Raw genomic sequence first — 22,199 nt, forward strand, 5'->3', positions numbered from 1 at the left:
TGTTCGGGTTGAAAAATGCACCCGATAATTTCAAATATTAAATTTTTTGAACAGTTTCATGAAAACGTGACGTAATACAAAAAGGGGGAGTGACGGAAGTTGTGACAATATGTGACAAGGAGGGGGGGAGAGACCCCCTATTTTTTCAAATTTTGCGTGACATCATTAACGGACAGCCCCTAAATGCACAATATGTTGGATGTGAAATAGAATAGGTTTAAACTTTGTTTTCTACTAGCACTAAACCCCTTAAAACACATTTATAAAATACACCATACCTTTTTTCGTCCACGGTAGATTTTCTTGGTCTATTACAAACATTCACTTCAAAACCGTTGAACAAATAGCCACATTTTTAAATAATGATTTTCCTACTAGTGTAGTAGTTTGGAATTTCATTATGTTAAATCCAGACTAGCTCCCTCTGACGGTGGGATCATAAGACAATATTTGAACAGCTTCTAGTTCAATAACTGATACTGAGAGTATCTCGCCGCATTCTTCCGACTCAAACCTTCAAATATTTACGAATTGTTCTGCAAGTTCAGTCAGCGCCTCCCATAGACACCTTTCCTATACCTTTCCGGTGGCAAAACTTTTTTTTTACTAAACCTTTTGTTTCTCCTTGGTCCATCACCAGCGATACAGCTCCAGCAGCTACCAGGAAGCGGACGATGGGATCAGTCCCATGACCGGCAACGACAAAGCCACCCTTATTCAGGTGTGGAAGCCCAAAAACTATGGCTCGGTCAAGGGCCAGATCCCGCAGCAGGAAAGGCTAACATACACGTGGAAGGAGATCGACGTTTTCGGCGAAACCCCGTCTGATAGCAGCAAGAAAGAATCCATTTGCTCTCGGTTGTGCTGTTGCTTCACAAGGCAGAAGAAGGACTTCAATCCGCGCAAACACCTGCTCAAAAATGTCACCGGAATGGCCAAGAGTGGGGAACTGCTAGCGGTGATGGGAAGTTCCGGTGCAGGGAAAACGACCCTGTTGAATGCGCTTTCCTTCAGATCTCCGCCCGGGGTTAAGATATCGCCAATGTCGGTTAGAGCTTTGAATGGCGTTCCGGTTAATGCCGAGCAATTGCGGGCACGTTGTGCTTACGTACAGCAGGACGATCTATTTATTCCGGCTCTCACCACAAGGGAACACTTGATCTTCCAGGCAATGTTGCGAATGGGCAAGGATGTTCCCAAAAGTATCAAGTTAGTACGCGTTGCAGAAGTACTACAGGAACTATCGCTTACCAAGTGCGCCGATACGGTCATCGGAGCTCCTGGACGAATCAAGGGACTTTCTGGAGGGGAACGGAAACGGCTGGCTTTCGCCTCGGAAACCCTGACCGATCCCCATTTGTTGCTGTGCGATGAACCCACCTCCGGGCTGGATTCCTTCATGGCTCACAGCGTGCTCCAGGTGCTCAAGGGAATGGCCATGAAGGGGAAGACCATAGTTTTAACGATACACCAGCCGTCTTCGGAGTTGTACTGCCTGTTCGACAAAATCCTGCTGATGGCCGAGGGTCGAGTGGCGTTCCTCGGATCACCCTACCAGGCGTCGGAGTTCTTTTCACAGTGAGTTGTTTCCTGTTTTTGTTGTTAACTCTAAACTTTATTAAAATTATATATTTTCAGGCTCGGAATTCCGTGCCCACCGAACTACAACCCGGCCGATTTCTACGTCCAGATGCTGGCCATCGCACCGAATAAGGAAGCCGAGTGTCGGGACACGATCAAGAAGATTTGCGACAGCTTTGCTGTAAGTCCGATTGCCCGGGACATTATGGAGGTGGCCAATGCCGGCAAAAACGTCGAAGAACAGTACTACCTGCAGCCGATGAACGGAGTCAGCAAAACTGGGTACAGGGCCACCTGGTGGACCCAGTTCTACTATGTCCTATGGCGATCCTGGCTGACGGTGCTCAAAGATCCAATGCTGGTCAAGGTTCGCCTGCTTCAAACTGCGGTAAGTTACCTTATTCAATTTCTTTAACTAATAGGTTTAAAATCATTTGTTTTCCCACAGATGGTAGCCACTCTGATTGGATCGATCTACTTCGGTCAGAAGTTGGACCAGGACGGCGTGATGAACATCAACGGGGCACTGTTTCTGTTCCTAACCAACATGACCTTCCAGAATGTGTTTGCAGTGATCAATGTGTTTAGCGCCGAGTTACCGGTGTTTTTGCGCGAGAAACGATCCCGGCTGTTCCGGGTTGATACGTATTTTCTGGGAAAAACGATAGCCGAGGTGCCGCTGTTTATAGCGGTTCCATTTGTGTTTACCTCGATCACCTATCCGATGATCGGGCTGCAGTCGGGCGGATGGCACTATCTAGTGACGCTCTTTATCGTGACCCTGGTAGCCAACGTGGCGACATCTTTTGGTGGGTTTTAATTAAAAAAAAATACATTGATCGATTAATATTGTTATAAACCATCAACAGGCTACCTCATCTCCTGCGCCAGTTCGTCTATCTCGATGGCCCTGTCGGTGGGTCCGCCGGTCATCATCCCATTCCTGATCTTCGGAGGCTTCTTTCTGAACTCGGCCTCGGTACCGTCCTACTTCCAGTATCTGTCCTACCTGTCGTGGTTCCGCTACGCCAACGAGGCACTGCTCATCAACCAGTGGAGTACGGTGGATGAGGGCGCGATCGCCTGCTCCCGAGGGAACGTCACCTGTCCCAGTTCCGGGCAGATCATCCTGGAGACGTTCAATTTCCACGTGGAGGATTTTACCTTCGACATAATCTGCTTAAGTTCGTTGATTGTGATTTTCCGTTTGGGTGCGCTGTTCTGCCTATGGCTGCGATCCCGAAGCAAAGAGTAAAGGGGGGAGTTGGCCGACGTTAGCGCTAAGCACTGCCGATTAGCAACCATCTCCGTAGCTTAGGATTAAGGGATGTCATCACGTGTTTAGAATAGTTCCCGGTGTTATCTCTATTTGACTAGAGCAGATTTATGGGGGATTGGTTTGTTCAAATAGTTTGTAACGTAACGTAATTGTTTGTTTCAATGTGTCATTTTTCTCTCTTCAACTGATAATGAATAAAAAATCATCAGTTCTTACCCGTCGCCAAATGTGTTACGAAAATTTTCGGCCAACCCCACAAAGCCATTGTAACAATGATTGTTTAATTTCTCTTCAATGACGATAGCCAAATTCTTTCTATTCGATATTTTTATTATATAAAAAAAAATCATTCAAATATATACTTTCAAAAAAATAATAAACAAAAATGCAACACGCACTAACCTGTTCGGTTGACAGCCCTCGAATCCTCCGGCATCGGCATCGGGAAGGGGGTGGTGGTACTCTTGGAAAGGTCGCAAACCATCGACCGAATCAACAGATATATAAAGGTAACACTAACGAGCAGCATGAATCCGTAGCTGGGCGCGTTGAAGAACAGGTAGCCCAGGAAGAACGAACAGACCACCACGAAGGCGGACTTGTGGGAAGCCAGCATCCGCAGGTTGAGTCGGGGCCCCAGTGGTTCCTGGACCAACACGCAGTAGCCTTGGGATTTGTCAAAAATTTGCGCCACCATCGGAGGACAGAGAACTTGACGACTAAGTTTACCCCAGAGGTCCTGTCGGTTCCAAAGAAGGTCCATCTCCTGGCCGAACATAAGGTTCAGTTTACTCGAAAGCTGATGAAGAAACCGCACCAGAAAGGTGAATTCATTGGCCCGGATGGGCAGCAGGGCGGGGTCACCGGTGTATTGAAGGGTACTCTGACGGGTTTTCATGTGCTGTGGGGAAAGTGATAGCGAAGAATTGGCTGTTGAGTTGCCCATGGTGGAGTTCCAGCAGGAGGACTGTATGGTGCTCTGTTCGATCAGCGAGGGGGCATCAACGTCCATCGATTCGTTGCCGAACAGTTCATCCGTTAGGGGGATCTGGAATGGACGAAAGAATTTACATTTTTTAGTCTGAACTAGAAAGGTTTTACAATTTACAAGAGTTGCAAAACAATCGGGGCTGGATATACAAAGTTGAGTCTTTACACTCTGCATATGTCGCCTAGCCGGAAAGCAGATGCATTGCATCTGATACGTTCGAGCACACTTAATTCTACACTAGGCAACCTAGTGCCCCAATTAGTTGCTGTAACTATCGAAATTCGTCTAGTTGGATTCAAGAACAACGTGAACTTCAACGTGAAGTTGAAGAAACAACATTTCTTACCAACAGAATTTTGTAAAAAAAACCTTCTGCACTGAGATAGAACTCGCTGTCTCAGTCTCCGATGCTTTTTATTCTTCGATAAGCTCAGAAAAATCATTGTGCAGTTCCTCCTGTGCCTCAGAATGAAATGCAATTTAACAGTCTGGTTACCTACTTCAAGATGTTTCAACCACGCAAATAAACTCTTTCACTACTGACCTGAAACATCCTCGATAGAATCTGCAGCGCCACGTCCAAAATTTCCGGTATCTTCGAGCGCTCGTTCAACATCGACGTGTAGACCGGATCCTGATCGAAGAAACCGATCAACTTGTGCAAATACCGGAGCACCCCCTGGTAGCGGTTTTCCTTTTCCTGTTGCAGCTGCCTCAAATTATCTTTCGCTATTAGCATGGAAACGTAAATTTTCTTCAACAGCTCCTCGATGGCGACCCCGAAATGTTCCCCAAACAGAAACACATAACTGTCTTCGTTTGGCTCTCCAGTGGATCGGTTACCGGGTGTCCCCGGACGACCAGGGGAGCTGAAAGTTTTCCACTCTCCTCCTCCTCCGGATCTATTGTGAGTGCCAGTGGTGCTCATGTTAGCTCCCGATCGATTTGAAGCCCCGGAAATGTTACCCGCAGTTGGTGACGCGTTGAAGGGAGAATTGTTTAAGGATACATTGTTATTCGAGGACATCATTGCCTCGTTTTGGCTCAATAATTCGATCAAATTTCCTTGACTGAAAACCTTAAGCAATCGGAACAGCATCAACACATTTCGTAAGGTTGTGAGGTCCATACGTTCGAATCTCGGAATCAATTGTACGAAAATTTGCGTGTAACTTATCAAATTTTCCCCTATAAAGGTTTCGTGCCGCTGAGTAATCGGTAGATCGGCATTGCTGCTCAGATCCCGGTTAAAGGTGTATCGCCAGGGTTGTACATAGCTGAGCCATAGCTCCAGCACGTCCGAGAAGGAACTGTCCAGGGGCCAGCGAGCCATGAGCGACTTGAGGAAGCTAAACATTCGAGCATTCATAAGCGGTTGAGCTGATTGTCTCAGGAGGGCCATGGAGCTGTTATCCAGATCACCGCTGTTTCCGAACGCATGCAGCTGTTTGACCAGAATACGAACACATCGGATGAACTCGTTACTGGGAAGCTCCCGGGAGTCATCGATATCTAGTCGGAGCCAGCAGTCGATGAAGATGTGCAACGCCGATTCCGACCGCCAACAGTGAGTTCGGGATGATTCCAGAAGGGCGCTGCTAGTGTTGGCCGAACGTTGCTGCATCGAAGCGTTTGGCGCGGTTGTGGGAGCGTGGTGATGCAGCGCCGATAGTAGCAGATATTTGGGAGATTTCGTTGGCCTGAGGAGGAAAATATTTTAATCAGCACAATCAACGGGGATAAATTGAAGCTTCAAACTCACTGCATAACGGGCATTACGGTTGGGGACGGCAACTTGATGGCGCTGCCGCACACAATCTGTGGCAGCACAATCGAATCTGGATGGCTCGGTAAAAACGTACACAAATATTCCGCCGTCAGTATCAGATACAGAGTTTTCGCTTTCTCGTGTACGCCCGGGTTCATTGCAGCCGGACAGAGTCGCTGCAGCGGAACATTGCCGTGCAGTGCGAAATGGAACAGGAAATAGTCAAATGCGTCTGAAATAAAGAAAAAAAAAAGAAAATCCTCAATTTAGTGATAGGTACGCAATGTGTTTTACAATTTTGAATTTTCCACAGAAAAGTTCAAAAGAATCAAAAAACTGTAGAAACGTTGAGTTAAGAATTTCCATTTTAGGTTGACTAATAGCCGAACTTACTCAAAGATAACGAAACGATTTGTCTTCGGAAAGGGTCGATATTGATAAGATCACTGTAGAACGTTGAGTGTCTTCCACTTTCGATCATCTGCTGCATTTTTGGCTACAATTAAAAGATGCGAAAAGGAAGTTGTTAATGATTATCTCATTCAAACCTAGATGAAACGGTAAACTTACAGGTAGGAAGGACATCGGCAACTCATATTTGAGGGAATCGTTTAGCAGCCGGTAGCAAAGCCGAAACATTGGGCCCCCGATAGGTATAAAAAAATTGTACAGCACATCAAAATCGTGCGGGTGCGTGTCCCGTGTCATGATCCGGAAGCCCCACCCGGACCCGCTGTTGATGCCGAAGATCGAATTGATCACGATCGGATAGATGTCCTGCAGCTCCTTCAAGCTGAAATTAAAAATTTTCATTTATTTAATTTTGAGAAGAATTCAGTCACGAACAGTTACCTGGCACGATCGATGAGAAGACCCAGTTCCGGGCAGCGCATTATCGGTGGAAGGCTAAGGATTTCCAAGATTCTTACCTAGCAAAATTTGTTTGGGAGAAAAATGTTTGATTTAAATAGAAACTTTTTTTTGGCTCGTATTGCAACAGAAAACTTACCCCAGGTGAATCCATGGCGTCGAAAATGTAACCTGCACTTTGTCAAACTAAACTACACCAAATAAGTGTATCAAAGCGGTAAACTACCCGATATTTTAAGGATTCAAATGTAGAAATCAAACCAGTTCATCCACCATCGGCATCTGCCGCTTGCCGCTTGAAAAATGTCAGCGCGGAACCGAATGGATCGCGTTCACAGAGAAGTGCATTTTTTTTTTTAATTTTTACCTCCACGCTCGATTTTAATTAACCATTTTTGTTTAAAATGTAACCATTTTTTGGTTTTCGATGGAGAACTATCAATTTGGTCAAGGAATATTTAAAGGAGGTAGTGTCGAGACAGCCCTGCTTTAGTATTAGTACACACTGCGACGTCACAATCACGAAAAATCTGTTAATTTACTAGGAAATTTGCCTTTTTCGTTGATAATTTGAAGAATTTGCTGGAAATGTTCCACTTTTAATACCTGTTATTCTAGAAGGATTCTAGCTCTTCAAGATTGGTACGAAAAAAGATGGATTTTCGAGTAAATTTTGTATGAAATAGACCATCGAAGTTCGAAAAAATAGTGGATTTTCCTTACTCAAATTTGCAAAACTAGAAAATTAGTTCAAAGTCTTCCATGAAAATGATCAAGTCAGTGCAGTTTAAGATCCTTATTACATAAAAGTTATCAAAAACAAACTTTGATATAAAACCACAATTATTTATTCGCATTTTAGGAAATCGAGTTAACGATAATCAATTGATGTTAATTGTTCTACATAAGAATTGAATATGGTAAACCGATTGGACAAAAATCATGACAATCAGTTAAACACTCAATAACTACCAGCTAGACCTTTTAAAAGTAGATTTTATCTTCGTTTTAGAACGTTTTAGCTTCAAGATGACATTGCGTTCATTATTAAAATGAGAAAAAAACATAATGCAATCTTCAAAGGACCAGAAAATTTCATAACATAGTGAAATAGAGGTCTTACAACACAATCAAAATGTAAATGGAATTCATTTTCGTTCTAAAATATGTCTTTCTTTGAAATTTCTGCCATTCGCATATAAATTTTCGATACATTCGTTTTTGTGACGTCACAAAAAAAATCCAATATGGCTCTCGACACTACCTTATTTAAATATTCCTTGCAATTTGGTTACTTTTTAACGATATTTTTCTCATAAATTTTAACCATAGTAGAAGTTTTTCAGCATTCAACCAAATTTGGTTAAAAATTCATCCATAAAATAAACGAACACCGCCATTTTGGAAGTTTGACCGGTCGCGATTTCCTATTTCAGTGAACGAAAAATCAAATTTAAAGCATTTTCACACATTGAAAACCTTTAAGACACGATGCTCTAATCCTGAAATTTGCACTCTTTTTAAAGGTAGGTAGGTGCCTGGGGTTGGCCTGGAGCGACCGTAAGAATGAGATCGGGAAAAATCGTCAGATGCAGAAAGCAACCGGAGGTGGCTGGCAACGCAAAGGATTCGAATTCGGGTTTCGATCCGGGTTCGCCCGGCGGTTCGGTAAGTTGAAATAAATCCAATAAGTATAAAAAGTGAAGATCAATTTATTTATTCCAACTCCCCCACAGGTTTTGCCTGCAATCTTGGCCTGGTCGCGTTTGGTTGGGTTTGTAAAACATCGAAATGTGCAGTAAAATCACAATGTCCGCCGACGATTCGATGGTGCTAGATGTGCCCCGCAACGAAAATCATCAGACAGGTAAATATTTGCTTTTCAAAATCTTTTTTGATATTTTTTTATAAAAATCTAAAATTTTCCATTCTTTGTTTACAGTTGCGAGCGTATTTCTTGCGAACAAGCTGATAGCCAATCAACACATTTGCCAGTTCGGTCACTTTGATCTTCCCAAGGCCTGAGAGTTTTCGTGCAGCATCCCGTACAAATGCCAGCAAGCGGCGGAAGCTACTCTGATCCGCGGAAATGTTTTTCTTCTGAATTGACGATGTGATTGAGGGTGGAGGTATCAATGGTAACAGCATCGATGGTTATTGAATCCTATCTAAAGAAACGAATTTCGAAGAGGTTCACGGTGGTTACCCCACACAATCTCTTCAATTTGTTCCTTTGAAGATGATGGCACCGATCGGTATCGAGTTCTGGATGTGCGAGATAAATACGCGCGTTCGATAACCGCATCAGAAAAAAAACAGCAATGTCCGTTGTGGCCGCAGTGTGCTTTCGCATGAATAGGCAGTTTTTATAAAAAAGTACACAAAAATAAAATAAAAACGTCTTTAAAATCCGAAGTGTATTTTCATTTATGTAAAACTTTCTAATTCCAGCATTTTTAATAATAAATTCACCCGCTTTCTTCCTATTTTGTGATATGGTTCAAAATTAACCGTTTTTCAGCTTCTCCGCAATAATTTCTTGCGGTTAAAAAGTAACCATATTTCCACTTCTCAAGAGAAGTCAAAAAATGACTTCTATGGAAGAAACCAAAAAATCACTTAACGCGGAAAGGTGTGAAAATGGTTACTTTTTAACGATAATTGGTTAATTAATTTCGAGCGTGTCAAAGATAGAAAGTTCACAGTATACATGTAAACAAAACCGATTCACCTTGCACACTGGTCCAATTTATAGGATTTTTTATTTTTGTATTTTTTAGTGTAAAATTAAAAATAATGATGATCCTTTTTTGGTTTAAATTGTTTTAATGGCAAGTATTGTCAAAAACTTGATGAAGAAAAACGTTCTGCCTTTCAAATTAACAGCAAAAATGTAGAAATTATCTGAAATTTTAAACATGGGCGATGTAATTTTTCTCAAGTGTAATAAAAAAGGGGTTGTAATTTTCAACTTCTCCTATGAAAGTTTAATCTTTTTCCATCATTATCGTTTACCTGATATTAAATTTTGAGTTCAATTTATATTTTCAATTGCCTTCATCGATGTTATTAAAGTGTCCATGGTTTTATTGTTGAAATTTTCACATTTGAAATCTATAAGTACACAATTTTCAGTTTGATTGTTTTTTGTTAACATTATGATTGATTTCTATGGAAAAATTACTAACTATTGTGGTTTTTGTCTTTTTGGTAAGTTCATTTGTATGTTTTTGTAAAAAACTCAATTATTCTTGTATTTTTTTTATTTTTGTATTTTTGTCATTTTTGTTATTTATAGCATATATGACCTTTTTGTCACTAATAATATTTATGACATCATCGACATTTATGACAATAATGACATTTATGAAATTTTTGTAAACTTAAAAAACTTTGTCAATTTAGTCAATCTTAAGGAGGATAATCTTTTAACTAATTTTTATCTTTTTACCATTTTTGTCATTTTAGCCATTTTTGTCATTTTGTAATTGTTGTAATTTTTGTCATTATTGTAAATTTCGTCATTTTGTCATCTTTTTGTCAATTTTGTATTTTTTGTCATTTTGTCATTTTTGACATTTTTGCCAGTTTGATCATTTGTGTCTTCTTTGTCATTGATGTCATTTGTGTCATTTTAATCATTTTTGTCATTTTTGTTATTTTTGTCATTTTGGTCATTTTTTTCATTTATGTCATTGTTGCCATTTTTGGCATATTTGTCTTTTTTGTCATTATCATTTCTGTATTTTTTATAATTTTTGTCAGTTTGGTCATTTTTGAAATTTGTATAATCTTTGTTCCTTTTCGTTCTCTTTTGTTATTTTCATTGTAGTTTAAAATCCCTGAGAAAACGAAAAAAAAAGTTACAGTATAACAATCTTACTCCATTTCGTTTGTTAATAAATTTCATTAAACTATTAAAATTTAATGATTTCAAATTTAACTTAGAAATTTGCCAACGATACCTATTTCAACATCAATCTCGAATTTTAAACGCCGCTTATTATAGTGATATTTTTGAAAACAAACCCACCCACTGACTCTGTGAACGTGCGAACCGGTTCAGTTTTGTTTGATGTCCTGCGTTTGTTTCCATTTTCGCATTTCGTCACCGAAGCCAGTTTGCAATTCCATGCTGAATATTCATTTTATAGATTGAAACTTCACAAAAAGTGTGTATTTTAGAATAAAAAGCTATAAATTAGTTTAGGTGACCATTTGGTGAAAAAATCCGGTCAGAGAAACGATAAGGTAAGTGGCAACAACAGTACAAATTTCTTTAACAAATTTATCACGTGTTATTCGGTTGACAAATTTTGTGGCAGTCTGTTTTGATAAAATATATCAATAACCCGGTGAGATTTCGGACCGAAACTATGGTCGTAGAGGCGGAACAGCAGCCCCGAAACAATAATCAGCCTAGGGCGCACAAGATTCCAGTTCCAACCAATTACCGGAGTGCGTCCAAAATACTTCGGCAAGTTGTCGAAGAGCGTCAGAATGTTAAGACCCTTGTCCTGCAGGACAAACACTTTCGTAAGGGTAAAGCACTGGCCATGATGGACTTGATACTGGTCAACTTGAAACAGATTGACGATATTTTGAAAAGGACCGGACTGTTGGAAAAGGAACCCCGCTTGAATCCCTGGTTGGCCAAGGTTTTGGTTGCGGAAATGATTTTCGGGAGAGGGGAACTGAATGGAGAATCACTTCCGGTTCAGTGCGTCCTGCGTTATAGAGAGGCACTGCAGGAAGCTTTGGGCCAGTCGGAAGTTGCTCCGGCCAAATTGCTTGATTTCAAAGGTACTTGTTACTGTTCCACTGATCCTAAGGGGAGTCTTTTCTCTTTTCCGCCTTTCAGAAATTCGATTTGCGCTAGGCCTCGGTAGGAAAATTAAACGATGGGTAGAAAGAACAAAAATAAAACCTCTTTGAATTCCGAGAGCGTCGCAACGGAAGTTGAAGATTTAATCAGAACGGAGCAAGTCTCAGAATCACCTCGAGAGGAGGCACCTTTCGAGCTGCCACAGCAAACGAAACAGGCGGCCTTTGCGCTATTTTGGCTGCTTGTCTACAGCGTGGGGATGTTTACGCTTCCGTTTGCTGCCTTCTTCGGAACTCGACACATTCTGAAGCATTCGTTCGATATCGAGGGGTTTCCCAACACTTGTGGGTCGGTTCTGGCTTCGGTACTGACAGTGAACATAATCATAGTTCTGTACGCCCTGCAAGGGTACCGGGAAGCCGAGGATGACGAAGAAGAGGCAAAGAAAAATGCTGTTTCGGAGGATTCGACAAAAGAAGTGAAAAAGACCAAATAACGATAAAACTTACTCCCTTAATTGATAGTATTGTTTGCTGTGTAGAAACTAGTGATAAAACCAGATTTGAATAAAACAAGAGAAAAGACTCCCACTTGGATTTTAAGAAAATACTGTTTTACTTTGGCTAATTTAATCATGACATTTACCCTTCAGAACCTCGTTACGTGCGCGTAAACACCAGCGTACTGGCCTTAGAGGGTGCTATTCGACTGTTACAGGAAGAAGGTTGGTACCAGGTTGAGGAGGAATTCGAAAATTATGGCTCTTTTTTGGAACGGGTTAAGACGCTGGGAGATTCCGAATTTTTGGTCGACTTTCACTTCAAGGAAGTTCTGGTTTTTCCGAACAGTGCCAAAAACTATTGGGCTCGGGCCACGGAGCTGAAGCAGAAGTTTGTCCTTCAGAATAAGGTAAGTGTTAGCTTTCCTTTGATCAGAAGTTTCTTTAAATTTTATTTTCCTCTCCTTAGGCCTGCGTACTACCGACTCATTTATTGAACCCGGCCAAGAAAAGCGTGGTGCTGGACATGTGCGCTGCACCGGGGCTGAAAACTACCCATCTGGCGAATCTGATGAAGAACAAGGGTCGCATCTACGCAGTCGAAAGGGATCCCAAACGATACAAGCTGCTGTGCGACTATGTGGCCAATTTTGGAGCCATCAAAGCCCTTAACGAAGACTGTCTGTTAATAGGGGACGAGCAGGCGCCCGGCGTCGAATACATCCTGCTGGATCCGAGCTGTTCCGGTTCCGGGATGGTCAATCGTCTGAAGTTGAACGAGGAAATCGACAAACAACGGCTGTATAAGCTAGGTGGGCTGCAGTACAAACTCCTCTGTCATGCCATGAATTCATTTCCCTCGGTCAAACGAATCGTCTACTCAACCTGTTCGATTTATCCGGAAGAAAATGAGGAAATCGTTCAGGGTGCCTTGAAACACAATGGGCACTTTAAACTAATCGATGCCCGGGAGCGATTGGACAAGGAGTGGATAAACTTTGGGTCTCCAGACTATCAGGGTATTGGCGAAAAATGTCTGTACACTCGGCCGGAGAGTGATCTCATGATTGGGATGTTCGTGGCAGTTTTTGAACGCTGCGAAGAAGATGAGTACAATGAAATTTATTTGGCTCACGAGAAACAGAAAGAGAGCTACGAGAACCTCGCCAAAATGGGTGGCTTTCAAAAGGATAAAGGTAGAAAGAGGAAACGAAAGACGGAAGAAGTCAATAGAGAGGATGATGAGGAACTGAATGAAACAACTCCAGAAGTTTTTGAGGAAGAAATGCCCATCGATGAACCGACTGAAAAACTGAAGAAGAAAAAGAAATCCAAGGAAATTGTTCACGAAATGGAAGAACTCCAGCCGGAAGACCTGAATAAGATTCCAGAAAACGACGAACCGACGAAAAAGAAGAAGAAAAAGAATTCCAAGGACATTGAGGGAGAACCGATAAAGGCACTGGTTGAGGAACCTATGCCAGATGGTGAACCAGTCAAAACGAAGAAGAAAAAGAAATCAAAGGAGTCCGACGACCAGGTGGAAGAAGTCATTCCACCCTCCCTGATTGAGAAAGGAGACGAATCTAATCAACAGGAGAAGAAGAAGAAGAAGAAAAAGAAAGTCAAATCTGAAGACGAGGACGGCGTCCTTCAGGAAGCCACCGAATCGCAAACAGTTACAGTTGAACCGAGTTCGTCGGTTAAGAAAAAGAGGAAATCGAAACATGTTGATTGACATCGATTTTTCTAACGAGCGAATTTTGTTTAAGTTTACTTTGGGGGCATAAACATAACAAATATTATTTTTTAATAAAAAAAGAATTACAGAATGATGTTCGTCCGGCTGTCTAATTAATCTTTAGTCTGAAAACCCGGAGGTTTACAGGAAAGTTGAAGACTACAAAAAGATTATTTTTTACTTTTTTGACTAAAGCAACACAATATCTGTAATTTTTACAATTTTTGTCTTTTGCTTGCAATTTTTATCAATTTCGTAATTTTTATCATTTTTGTCATCCTTGTAATATTAATCATTTTTTCGTTGCTGTCAGTTTTGCATTTTTTAATTTTTATCATTTTTGTATTTTTTAAATTTTTGTCTTTTGTTTATTTATCATTTTAATCTTTTTTTTTATACATTTTAGCCCCTTTTTTTAATTTTTCGTTATTCTTATTTTTGTCGTTTTTGTCATATTTGTCATTTTTGTTATTTTGGCTATTCTTGTCATTTTTGTGATTTTTTATTTTTGCCATTTTAGTCAATTCTGACATCTTTGTTTTCATTTTTGTTATTCCTGTCATTTTTGTTATATTTCATTTGTCATTTCAGTCAATTTTGTCATTTTTATCATTTTTAATATTTTTGTCACTTTTGTCATTTCTGTCATTTTTATCATTTTGTTTTTTTTTGTCATTTTTATTATTTTTATCGATTTTTTCATTTTCAATATTTTTGTCATTTATGGCATTTTTGTCATCCTTGTCAATTTTGTCATTTTTGTCATTTTTGTAAATTTTGTCGTTTTTGTCATTTTTGTCACTTTTGTCATTTTTGTCATTTTTGTCATTTTTGTCATTTTTGTCATTTTTGTCATTTTTGTCATTTTTGTCATTTTTGTCATTTTTGTCATTTTTGTCATTTTTGTCATTTTTGTCATTTTTGTCATTTTTGTCATTTTTGTCATTTTTGTCATTTTTGTCATTTTTTTCATTTTTGTCATTTTTGTCATTTTTGTAATTTTTGTAATTTTTGTAATTTTTGTAATTTTTGTAATTTTTGTTATTTTTGTCATTTTTGTAACTTTTGTCATTTTTTGTAATTTTTAAACTTTTTGTATTTTTTTTTTTTCATTTTTGTCAATTTTGTCATTTCTGTTTTTCATTGCTTTTCTTTTCATTTTTGTCATTTTGTCTTATTTGTCATTTTTGCCTTTTTTTGTCATTTTTGTTATTTTTGTAATTTTTGTAATTTTTGTACTTTTTGTAAATTTTGTAAGTTTTGTCATTTTTGTCATTTTTGTCATTTTTGTCATTTTTGTCATTTTTGTAAGTTTTGTAATTTTTGTAATTTTTGTAATTTATGTAATTTTTGTAACTTTTGTAATTTTCGTAATTTATGTAATTTTTGTCCTTTTTATTCATTTTTGTAATTTTTCTCATATTTGTCATTTTTTTAAATTTTTGTCATTTGTGTCATTTTTTGTCATTTTTGCCATTTTTGTCATTTCTGTTATTTTTTTAATTTTTGTAATTTTTATAATATTTTTGTACTTTTGTACTTCTTGTAATTTTTGTCATTTTTGAATTTTTTTGTTATTTTTACTTTTCTTGTCATTTTTGCAATTTTGTCATTTTTGGCATTTTTGTCATTTTTGTCATTTTTGCCTTTTTTGTCATTTCTGTCATTTTTGTCCTTTTTGTCATTTTGGTCATTTTTTGTCATTCTTGTCATTTTTATTATGTTTGTCATTTTTTTTTTTAATATTTGTCATTTTGATCTTTTTTGATCTTTTTTGTCATTTTTGTCATTTTTTTCATTTTTGTGATTTTTGCCATTATTTTGTTATTGTTTGTTATTGTTCCAATTTTGTCATTTTTCTCATTTTGTTATTCTCGCTATTCTTGTCATTTTTGTCATTTTTTTATTTTGTTTTTTTTTGTTATTTTCGCCATTCTTGTTATATTTGTCAATTTTGTCATTTTTGGCAATTTTTTCAGTTTTGTCATTTTTGTAATTTTTGTCATTTTTGTCATTTTTGTCATTTTTGTCATTTTTGTAAATTTTTGTCAATTTTGTCATTTTTGGCAATTTTTTCAGTTTTGTCATTTTTGTCATTTTTGTCATTTTTGTAAATTTAGTCATACATATTTGTAAATTTTGTTATTTTGATGTTCTTGTCATTTTTGTCGATTTTGCCATTTTGTCATTTTTATCATTTTCTGCCATTTTTGTCACTTTTGGCTATTTTTGTCATTTTTGCCATTATTGCAATTTTTGCTATTTCGTCATTTTTGTCTGTTTTTTTATTTCTTGCCATTTTTGTAATATTTGTCATTTTTGTCATTTATGTCATTTTTGTCACTTTCGTCATTTGTGTGATTCATGTTATTTTTGGCATTTTGGATATTTTTGTCTTTTTTGTCATTTTTGTCATTTTTGTCATTTTTGTCATTTTTGTCATTTTTGTCCTTTTTGTCATTTCTGTCATTTTTGTCATTTTTGTCATTTTTGTCATTTTTGTCATACCTGTTATTTTTGCCATTTCTGTCATTTTAGTCTTTTTGGTCATTTTTTGTCATTTTTATCATTTTTGTTATTTTTGTCATTTTTATTATTTTTGTCAGTTTTGTCATTTTAGTAATTCTTGTCATTTTTGTCTTTTTTGTTATTGTTGTCATTTTTGTCATTTTTTTATTTTTGTCATTTTTGTTATTTTTATCATTTCTGTCAATATTGACATTTTTATCATTTTTATCATTTTTGTCACTTTTGTTATTTCTGTCATTTTTGTCATTTTTGTCATTTTCATCACTTTTGTCATTTTTGCTTTTCTTGTCATTTTTTCCATTTTGGCTTTTTCGACATTTTGGTCATTTTTGTCATTATTGTCATTTTTATCATTTCTAACATTTTTATCATTTTTTTCGTGTCATTTTTGTCATTTTCGTCTTTTTTTGTCATTTGTCATTTTTGTCGTTTTTGTGATTTTTGTCTTTTTTGTCAATTATGTCTTTTCGCCATTTTTGTCAATTATGTCTTTTTGTCATTTTTGTGATTTTTATCATTTTTGTCGTTTATGTCATTTTTGTAATTTTTTTCATTTTTGTCATTTTGTTAGTGTAATTTTCGTAATTTCCGTGATTCTCGCCATTTTTATCAATTTTATTATTTTAGACATTTTTGTCATTCTTGTCATTTTTGTCAATTTTGTTCATTTTTATTTTATGGGCTTTAATTTGTGTTTTTATTTATGTAGTTTTTGCGAAGGTTGTTTTTTTTTGTAAATTGTGTCAATTTGGAGGTTTATCCCAAATTTTCTTTCTTTTTTTGTTGTTGTCAATTTTGTTCTCTTGTATCAATATGCACATTCTCGTTTTGTTATTCATTTGAGTTTGGCAATTGTGTTAAGGTTTTATTTCTTGTCATTTGTTAATTTTTGTTTTTTCAAAAGTCTTTTTGTCAACTTTTTCCCAAGTTTTTCTGCAACAAGCTATCTTTAACGAATATTGTCTGTGTCAGTTCATTGAACATTACATTGCTTTAACACTAGGAAGCAGTAAGCTAACTGATATTTTTTTACTAGGATCTGTCTTCTTTCATTTTTTTTAATAATTTTTAGCTGTAATTTCGATTAATCAAACAACGACCTTTTCAAACAACGAGGTAGTGAAAATGACAGGCAAATTTCCCAATTTTCCCCCATAACAAAAACAAACAACTGTCAAAGGACAAAGGGGGTGGAACGCTTGAGAGTCCTCCCAAAATGAGCTCCCCGGAACTCATCAGAATTTGAGGAAGGAAAATCGTCGTCCTTTTTCCGTCTCGTCATTCTCTCGCGAACTTTCAATCGGAACGGTTTAGGATTTGCACAGACGGATTGTCCCGCTGGGGTAATTTGTGTGGAAGAAAGCAGCAGAAAGGAGAAAAAGTAGAAATTTAAGGGGAGCCTTCTGACTTTCACGGAAAATATAGAAAAAGAACCAATAACCTTCTCGGTGCGGTGGCTTTCGTTATTCCGATTAGGAATTTGAAAGTGTCCCGAAAAAGTGTGTGTGTGCGGAAAGGAAGAAAAATCGACGGGAAAATCGTTTGACGGAAAAAGGACATCTTGGTTTTTTCTTCACTCTGCGTCGCGGCTGAAAACGGATCGGAAGTTCGATTTTTCTACAACCACATCTGTCCGGGTCGATTTTTCCTGCTCGGAAATATGTGAAAATTTGTGGCTGGTTGTTGAAACACCTGCTCGTGCTGGTGGGAATATTCTGTTCCCGTTTTGTGACCGGAGTTAGACATGTTTCTAGGCGAAATTTTGGTACCCTGGCGGAAAATAAATTGGGTCCCGAAGTGAAGAAAAAGTGAAAAAACCATTCCATAACAGCAAATCGCGTGTTTAGTCCTTTTCCCCGTAGTTGTCCTCCAGTTCCCCCTCCTTTTTCCCATCTTTTAATTTCCTCTTAGTCCTAACTTTAAAATAAAAAAAAAAGATCAAACTGCAATTCCATTTTACATTCCATCCTCATTGTGAGTGAGTAATTGACTCCTGGAGAAAAGTGAAAATCATCGGAAAAACTTAACCATTTGCTGTTATTTTTGGAAAAAATCGAGTGTAAGACAATTCAAATTTTTTAATCTACTACCTACATTTATTCCAATAATCCCACTTCCAAATAAAGAAATGCGAGTAAAAAAAGGTAACATCATGACCAAGGTGCTGCGCTGATGGTGCGAAGACGTGACTTTCCTGTTTTCTTTCTGCATTCGTTCGTTCGAAGAATCGGTAAAAAATACTGCTCTTTTTCCCCTTGATCAAACGACCGAAAAAAATAAGAAAGGACGAAAGCAGAACGTGAGAAAATTTGAAAACGGAAATGGGAAAAACATATAGAGGAAAACCCGAACATGAAATGAGTGGCGCCTTCTGAGGAGCTGGAGAGTAAGGTGCATTGAACGGTTTTTTTTGCGGAGAGAGTGAGTGACAAAGGCTTTTCTTTCCCTGGGTTGGAATATGGAAGTGGGTGGTGTGAGTGGGTTAAACTTCTGAAAGAGAGTCGGAAATCGTCGAGTGTTGCTGAGGGGGATTATTTTTTTTTTGTTTGCGAAAGACTGACAGTTAGTGCCTAAAATTTGTCAGCAAAGTGCTGCCATTTGTATTTTTGATTAATCGCAAATTTTAGAAAAGACACTAGATTTAGATTTTAGGATACAACTTTCAATTTGGGAATTTCGCGATTCAGAATTCTGGAACAGAATTCGAAATTTGAGATTACCTCACAAAAATAAATTTTTATCGGAACGAGTTCCGAGGCCTACTTTGTATAGGAGAGTTATGACAATTGTAAAACAACAGAGCTTCATTTAAGTTGTCAAGTCACTATCTTGTAATTTAAGAGTATTTTTTTAGTATTTTTATTCAAAAAATGCATATTTTCAATTTCAAATGTAAATAAAAACAAATGCAATAAAATTAGAGAAATTTCCTAAATCGATGACATGGACTGTTTTGGACTCTCAATTTGTATGTAGGATTTTTTAAATTACAAAATATTATGATTCTTTTGTAAAAAATATACAATTCACAAAAAAGTTTACTTAAGATTAAGGTTATAAATCAACAACGAATTTAAGAGGTGCAATGTAATGAGGTGCAACTTTCCAGAAGACAGGGTATAGCTCTAGCTTGTCGTTTAAAAGTTATTCAAGTTTTACTGTGGGAAAAAGTCACAAATTTCAAATTTGTGACTTGTTCCCACCAGAGCCAAATAAACCTCTAATATCAATTTTTTCACCTAGCATAGCATAGCATAGCATTGGGTGACTACACACATCTTGCATTGGCTGATACACGAGGTCCAACTAACAATCAAATCCAACACAAGATGCCAAAATGAGTACCTGGATTCAGTACTTATTTCGAGGGTTGTTATTGAAAATCAATATGGTACCAAAATGCACACCGTGGCAAGTCAATGTAATCATATAGGGATAGTCTGAACAGCTAAATAAACTTTTCAGGTGCAAGAGAACTCATGCGACCCTACATATAAAGATGCTGTTTCAGACAGGAAGGGGAGGGGTTATTCATTTTTTTAGGAAATCCTACTTGGCAGATAGGATTGATGAACAAGAAAAAAAAACAGAAAAATACAAATAAAAATAGAAAGAGCTCACCAATGTTTTTATGTAATTAGAGATGCTACGATGCGAAACCATCCACACTTGTGTTGATAACCATGGGATCTAATATCAATTTTTTCACCTTATTATTAATTCTTGAATCACTAGTTAGAGCCATGTCAAGTTTATCGAAACTTATGATTTTTGATTGAAAAAAGTAAAAAAATTGCTTTTTTTCAAAAATCGAATCACTGCGACATATAAACATCAGTTTTTCTGAGTTGCCGGCATATGAAAATTTGTTTCTTACACCCTAAGCTATCATTTAAAGGTTGAGCCCCTAGAATTCCAGACAATGTTCCGGATATCAATCATTTTCGATTAGCCATGCTTCATTATTTTTGGACTACTACCTATTTGTATAGAAAATTTAGGAAAAGTATTTGATTTCATTCTATCGGTATGGCCAAGACAACCGCAATCAAATCGAGTACGGTAAGGGCAATCTTGCTACAGTTAGTTGATTTTGTCCGATAATTCTGGAAATTGTACCACCAAGCTCGATCAGTTAAAGATCCGACTTTTTTTACTGTTAGTTTTGAATTTAAATTGTAGCTCAACATGGATTACAATTAGAAATTAATACATGTTGAAGCAAACACAATGCTTTTCTACAATTTGTCAAGAATTTTGGTCTCAAAACACCTGACATCCCTACTGGCAACACGAGATTGACATCCGTCATCCAGCCGGAATCTCAAAAATAAGGTCTCCACCACGGCAAACGAGAAAAACAACAACAGTAGCAACAAAGAATATATCCATAATATAGCATAGCTCAGCTGCCACTGAGCATCATATCGTGTTTAAGCTATTCCGCGAACACATAACTTCCGCTTTTCCGCAACTTCTCTCCCCTAATTTGTCTCGTCGCGTAACTCAAAGGACGAAATGCGCCTTCTCTCAGTCAGTGGATATCTATGAATTGTTTTCTCCTTCTTTCCCCAATCAAAGCGTTTAGGGGCTTTCTCTCCTTGGAAAAATGAGAAAAACACATGTCATGTCACACCGAGGGGCACTCACAGATCAATGTAACTCCGATGGGAAATAAGACACTCAGCTCTCGCTCCCGAATTTGGGAGGAAAAACAACTCTAGGGGTGGGTGGTTTCTCGGTAAAGAACGCAGTCCAGTCCTGAGATCACCGAAAAGTCAGAGGGTTGTTTTGTTGTTGTTGTTATTGTCTTCAAGTAATCACTCACTCTCAGCATTGTTTTCTCCAACTAATGAAATCATCAGTTGTTTTTCTTTTTGTAGGAAGGTATACATTGGGAAACTGACGGAATAAACTCTGGACTGGCAACGAACGGGAGAGAGAAGTAGCAGACTACTAGACCCAAACCTAAACCTTCTGACGACTAGTTTTCTTGTTTTGTCGAGTGTGGTCGGTGTCGGACGCAAGGACTTCTCGAATATCGTAGTAATACCGGACCGACAGATTGATGTTTATGGGAATAAAAATTCGAGGAATGTCCTGGCAAAAAGAATAATAATTTTTGTCCGTTCCTTCACGGAAAATGGGTGGGTGGTGAAAGTGCAGAAGTTGGTCCGGTCTTTTTGTGAACTGGTGAGGGAAGAAAGTGTCCAGCCGCTACCGAATTTGTTGTGGAGGACGGTGAAAAATTTTGGTGCATTCGAGCCGAGGTGTGTAACATGCTCCTAGTTTGTCGAAACAAAAGAGACCGCTTTGTGATCGAAATGTGAGAGTTTGGAGCCCTTCTGAAAAAGGAATCAGTTCCCGTCAGTTTGCCTGTTCGATCGACGGACGGCGGCACCAAACCATTCCGTGCCGTGATGTTGGATAAAAAGTTCAATTATCGATTTTTCAGTTTCACATCCTGATTCCCCTTTTTTTCGTGTGTTGCTGCTGCTGATACTTTTGTTTGCTGTATTACCCGCACTAGCGCGCTCTCTCTTATGTTTGCTCTTGCTCTTGCTGTTCTGGCTTCTTCTGGCAGCTTTGAAACACTTGGGCTTTTGCTTCTGCTGCGTCTGAATAGTACTCGTCCAAGTACCCGGTCCTATAGACATCGGTATGAAGTACGTCCTGCTTCGTATAATGGCACCACGGCACAGAAAGCATACGAGAATTCGGAATGTGGTGTGCGATGATGCATCATCATGGCCGCGTCATATAGAATCATGCAGTAATCATTCCCGGAGGCCACTATCTAGTAGCAGTTGGAGAACTGCCGTCATTGATGCGCTTCTATTCAATCGTTGCAGTAGCATAGAAGAGTCAGCCTCTTCTCAATCCCAACAGGAAAAGTGTTGACTGGTCCCTAGACTTGACTCAACTCGAGTGAATGGCTTGAAATTACTTGACCTGGTTCCCGAAAATTTCGCTTCGCAGAAAACCTTGAGCTCCGCACTGCTTCCGTTTGTTTCAATCAACTCAGCTCGATGTAGATCTTGAAGCTAAGAGCCACCCACATGGTAAAGGTGGAGATGTGCATCAGCAAGCAGCCATTCGATGAGCTGTGTGCATCC

At 38.2% G+C, this 22,199-nt stretch overlaps 4 protein-coding genes and 1 long non-coding RNA gene across 8 annotated transcripts in view; 4 read left to right on the forward strand and 1 right to left on the reverse strand.

The window, feature by feature from the left end:
* Positions 1–3,205, forward strand: part of LOC129754224 (protein white) — a 35,125-nt gene extending 31,920 nt beyond the window's left edge. For 2 of the 3 annotated variants that reach the window (XM_055750144.1, XM_055750154.1), the window contains exons 5-8: positions 641–1,578; positions 1,639–1,969; positions 2,030–2,390; positions 2,451–3,205. In XM_055750144.1, the coding sequence (XP_055606119.1) occupies positions 641–1,578; positions 1,639–1,969; positions 2,030–2,390; positions 2,451–2,836 (2,016 nt within the window). In that variant the 3' untranslated portion in view covers positions 2,837–3,205. The remainder of the gene's footprint in view (positions 1–640; positions 1,579–1,638; positions 1,970–2,029; positions 2,391–2,450) is intronic. The other variant, XM_055750163.1, reaches the window with a different exon arrangement.
* Positions 3,170–6,790, reverse strand: LOC129754218 (sphingomyelin phosphodiesterase 4). Its single transcript, XM_055750135.1, has 7 exons — positions 6,629–6,790; positions 6,472–6,548; positions 6,190–6,412; positions 6,013–6,115; positions 5,614–5,851; positions 4,396–5,551; positions 3,170–3,908 (listed from the first exon to the last, which is right to left on the reverse strand). Exons 1-7 carry the CDS (start codon positions 6,641–6,643, stop codon positions 3,258–3,260), a joined length of 2,463 nt encoding a protein of 820 aa, XP_055606110.1. The 5' UTR covers positions 6,644–6,790; the 3' UTR covers positions 3,170–3,257.
* Positions 6,791–7,886: 1,096 nt separating this feature from the next.
* LOC129738979 (uncharacterized) lies at positions 7,887–8,861 on the forward strand. The gene is made up of 3 exons (XR_008735708.1): positions 7,887–8,157; positions 8,226–8,356; positions 8,432–8,861. It is a non-coding gene; the product is annotated as an uncharacterized LOC129738979 (long non-coding RNA).
* Positions 8,862–10,596: 1,735 nt separating this feature from the next.
* Positions 10,597–13,645, forward strand: LOC129752782 (28S rRNA (cytosine-C(5))-methyltransferase). The gene is made up of 4 exons (XM_055748561.1): positions 10,597–10,740; positions 10,815–11,292; positions 11,967–12,223; positions 12,283–13,645. Exons 2-4 carry the CDS (start codon positions 10,866–10,868, stop codon positions 13,549–13,551), a joined length of 1,953 nt encoding a protein of 650 aa, XP_055604536.1. The 5' UTR covers positions 10,597–10,740; positions 10,815–10,865; the 3' UTR covers positions 13,552–13,645.
* A 3,733-nt stretch (positions 13,646–17,378) lies between these two features.
* LOC129740167 (uncharacterized) overlaps positions 17,379–22,199 on the forward strand; it is a 117,594-nt gene continuing 112,773 nt past the window's right edge. The window contains exon 1 of one of the 2 annotated variants that reach the window (XM_055731774.1): positions 17,379–18,142. The gene's annotated coding sequence lies outside the window, so the exon portion shown is untranslated. Of the gene's footprint in view, positions 18,143–21,089; positions 21,354–22,199 lie in introns of those variants that run through there. The other variant, XM_055731776.1, reaches the window with a different exon arrangement.

Source organism: Uranotaenia lowii, chromosome 1 (genome assembly GCF_029784155.1).
Source record: "Uranotaenia lowii strain MFRU-FL chromosome 1, ASM2978415v1, whole genome shotgun sequence".
Lineage (NCBI taxonomy): Eukaryota > Metazoa > Arthropoda > Insecta > Diptera > Culicidae > Uranotaenia > Uranotaenia lowii.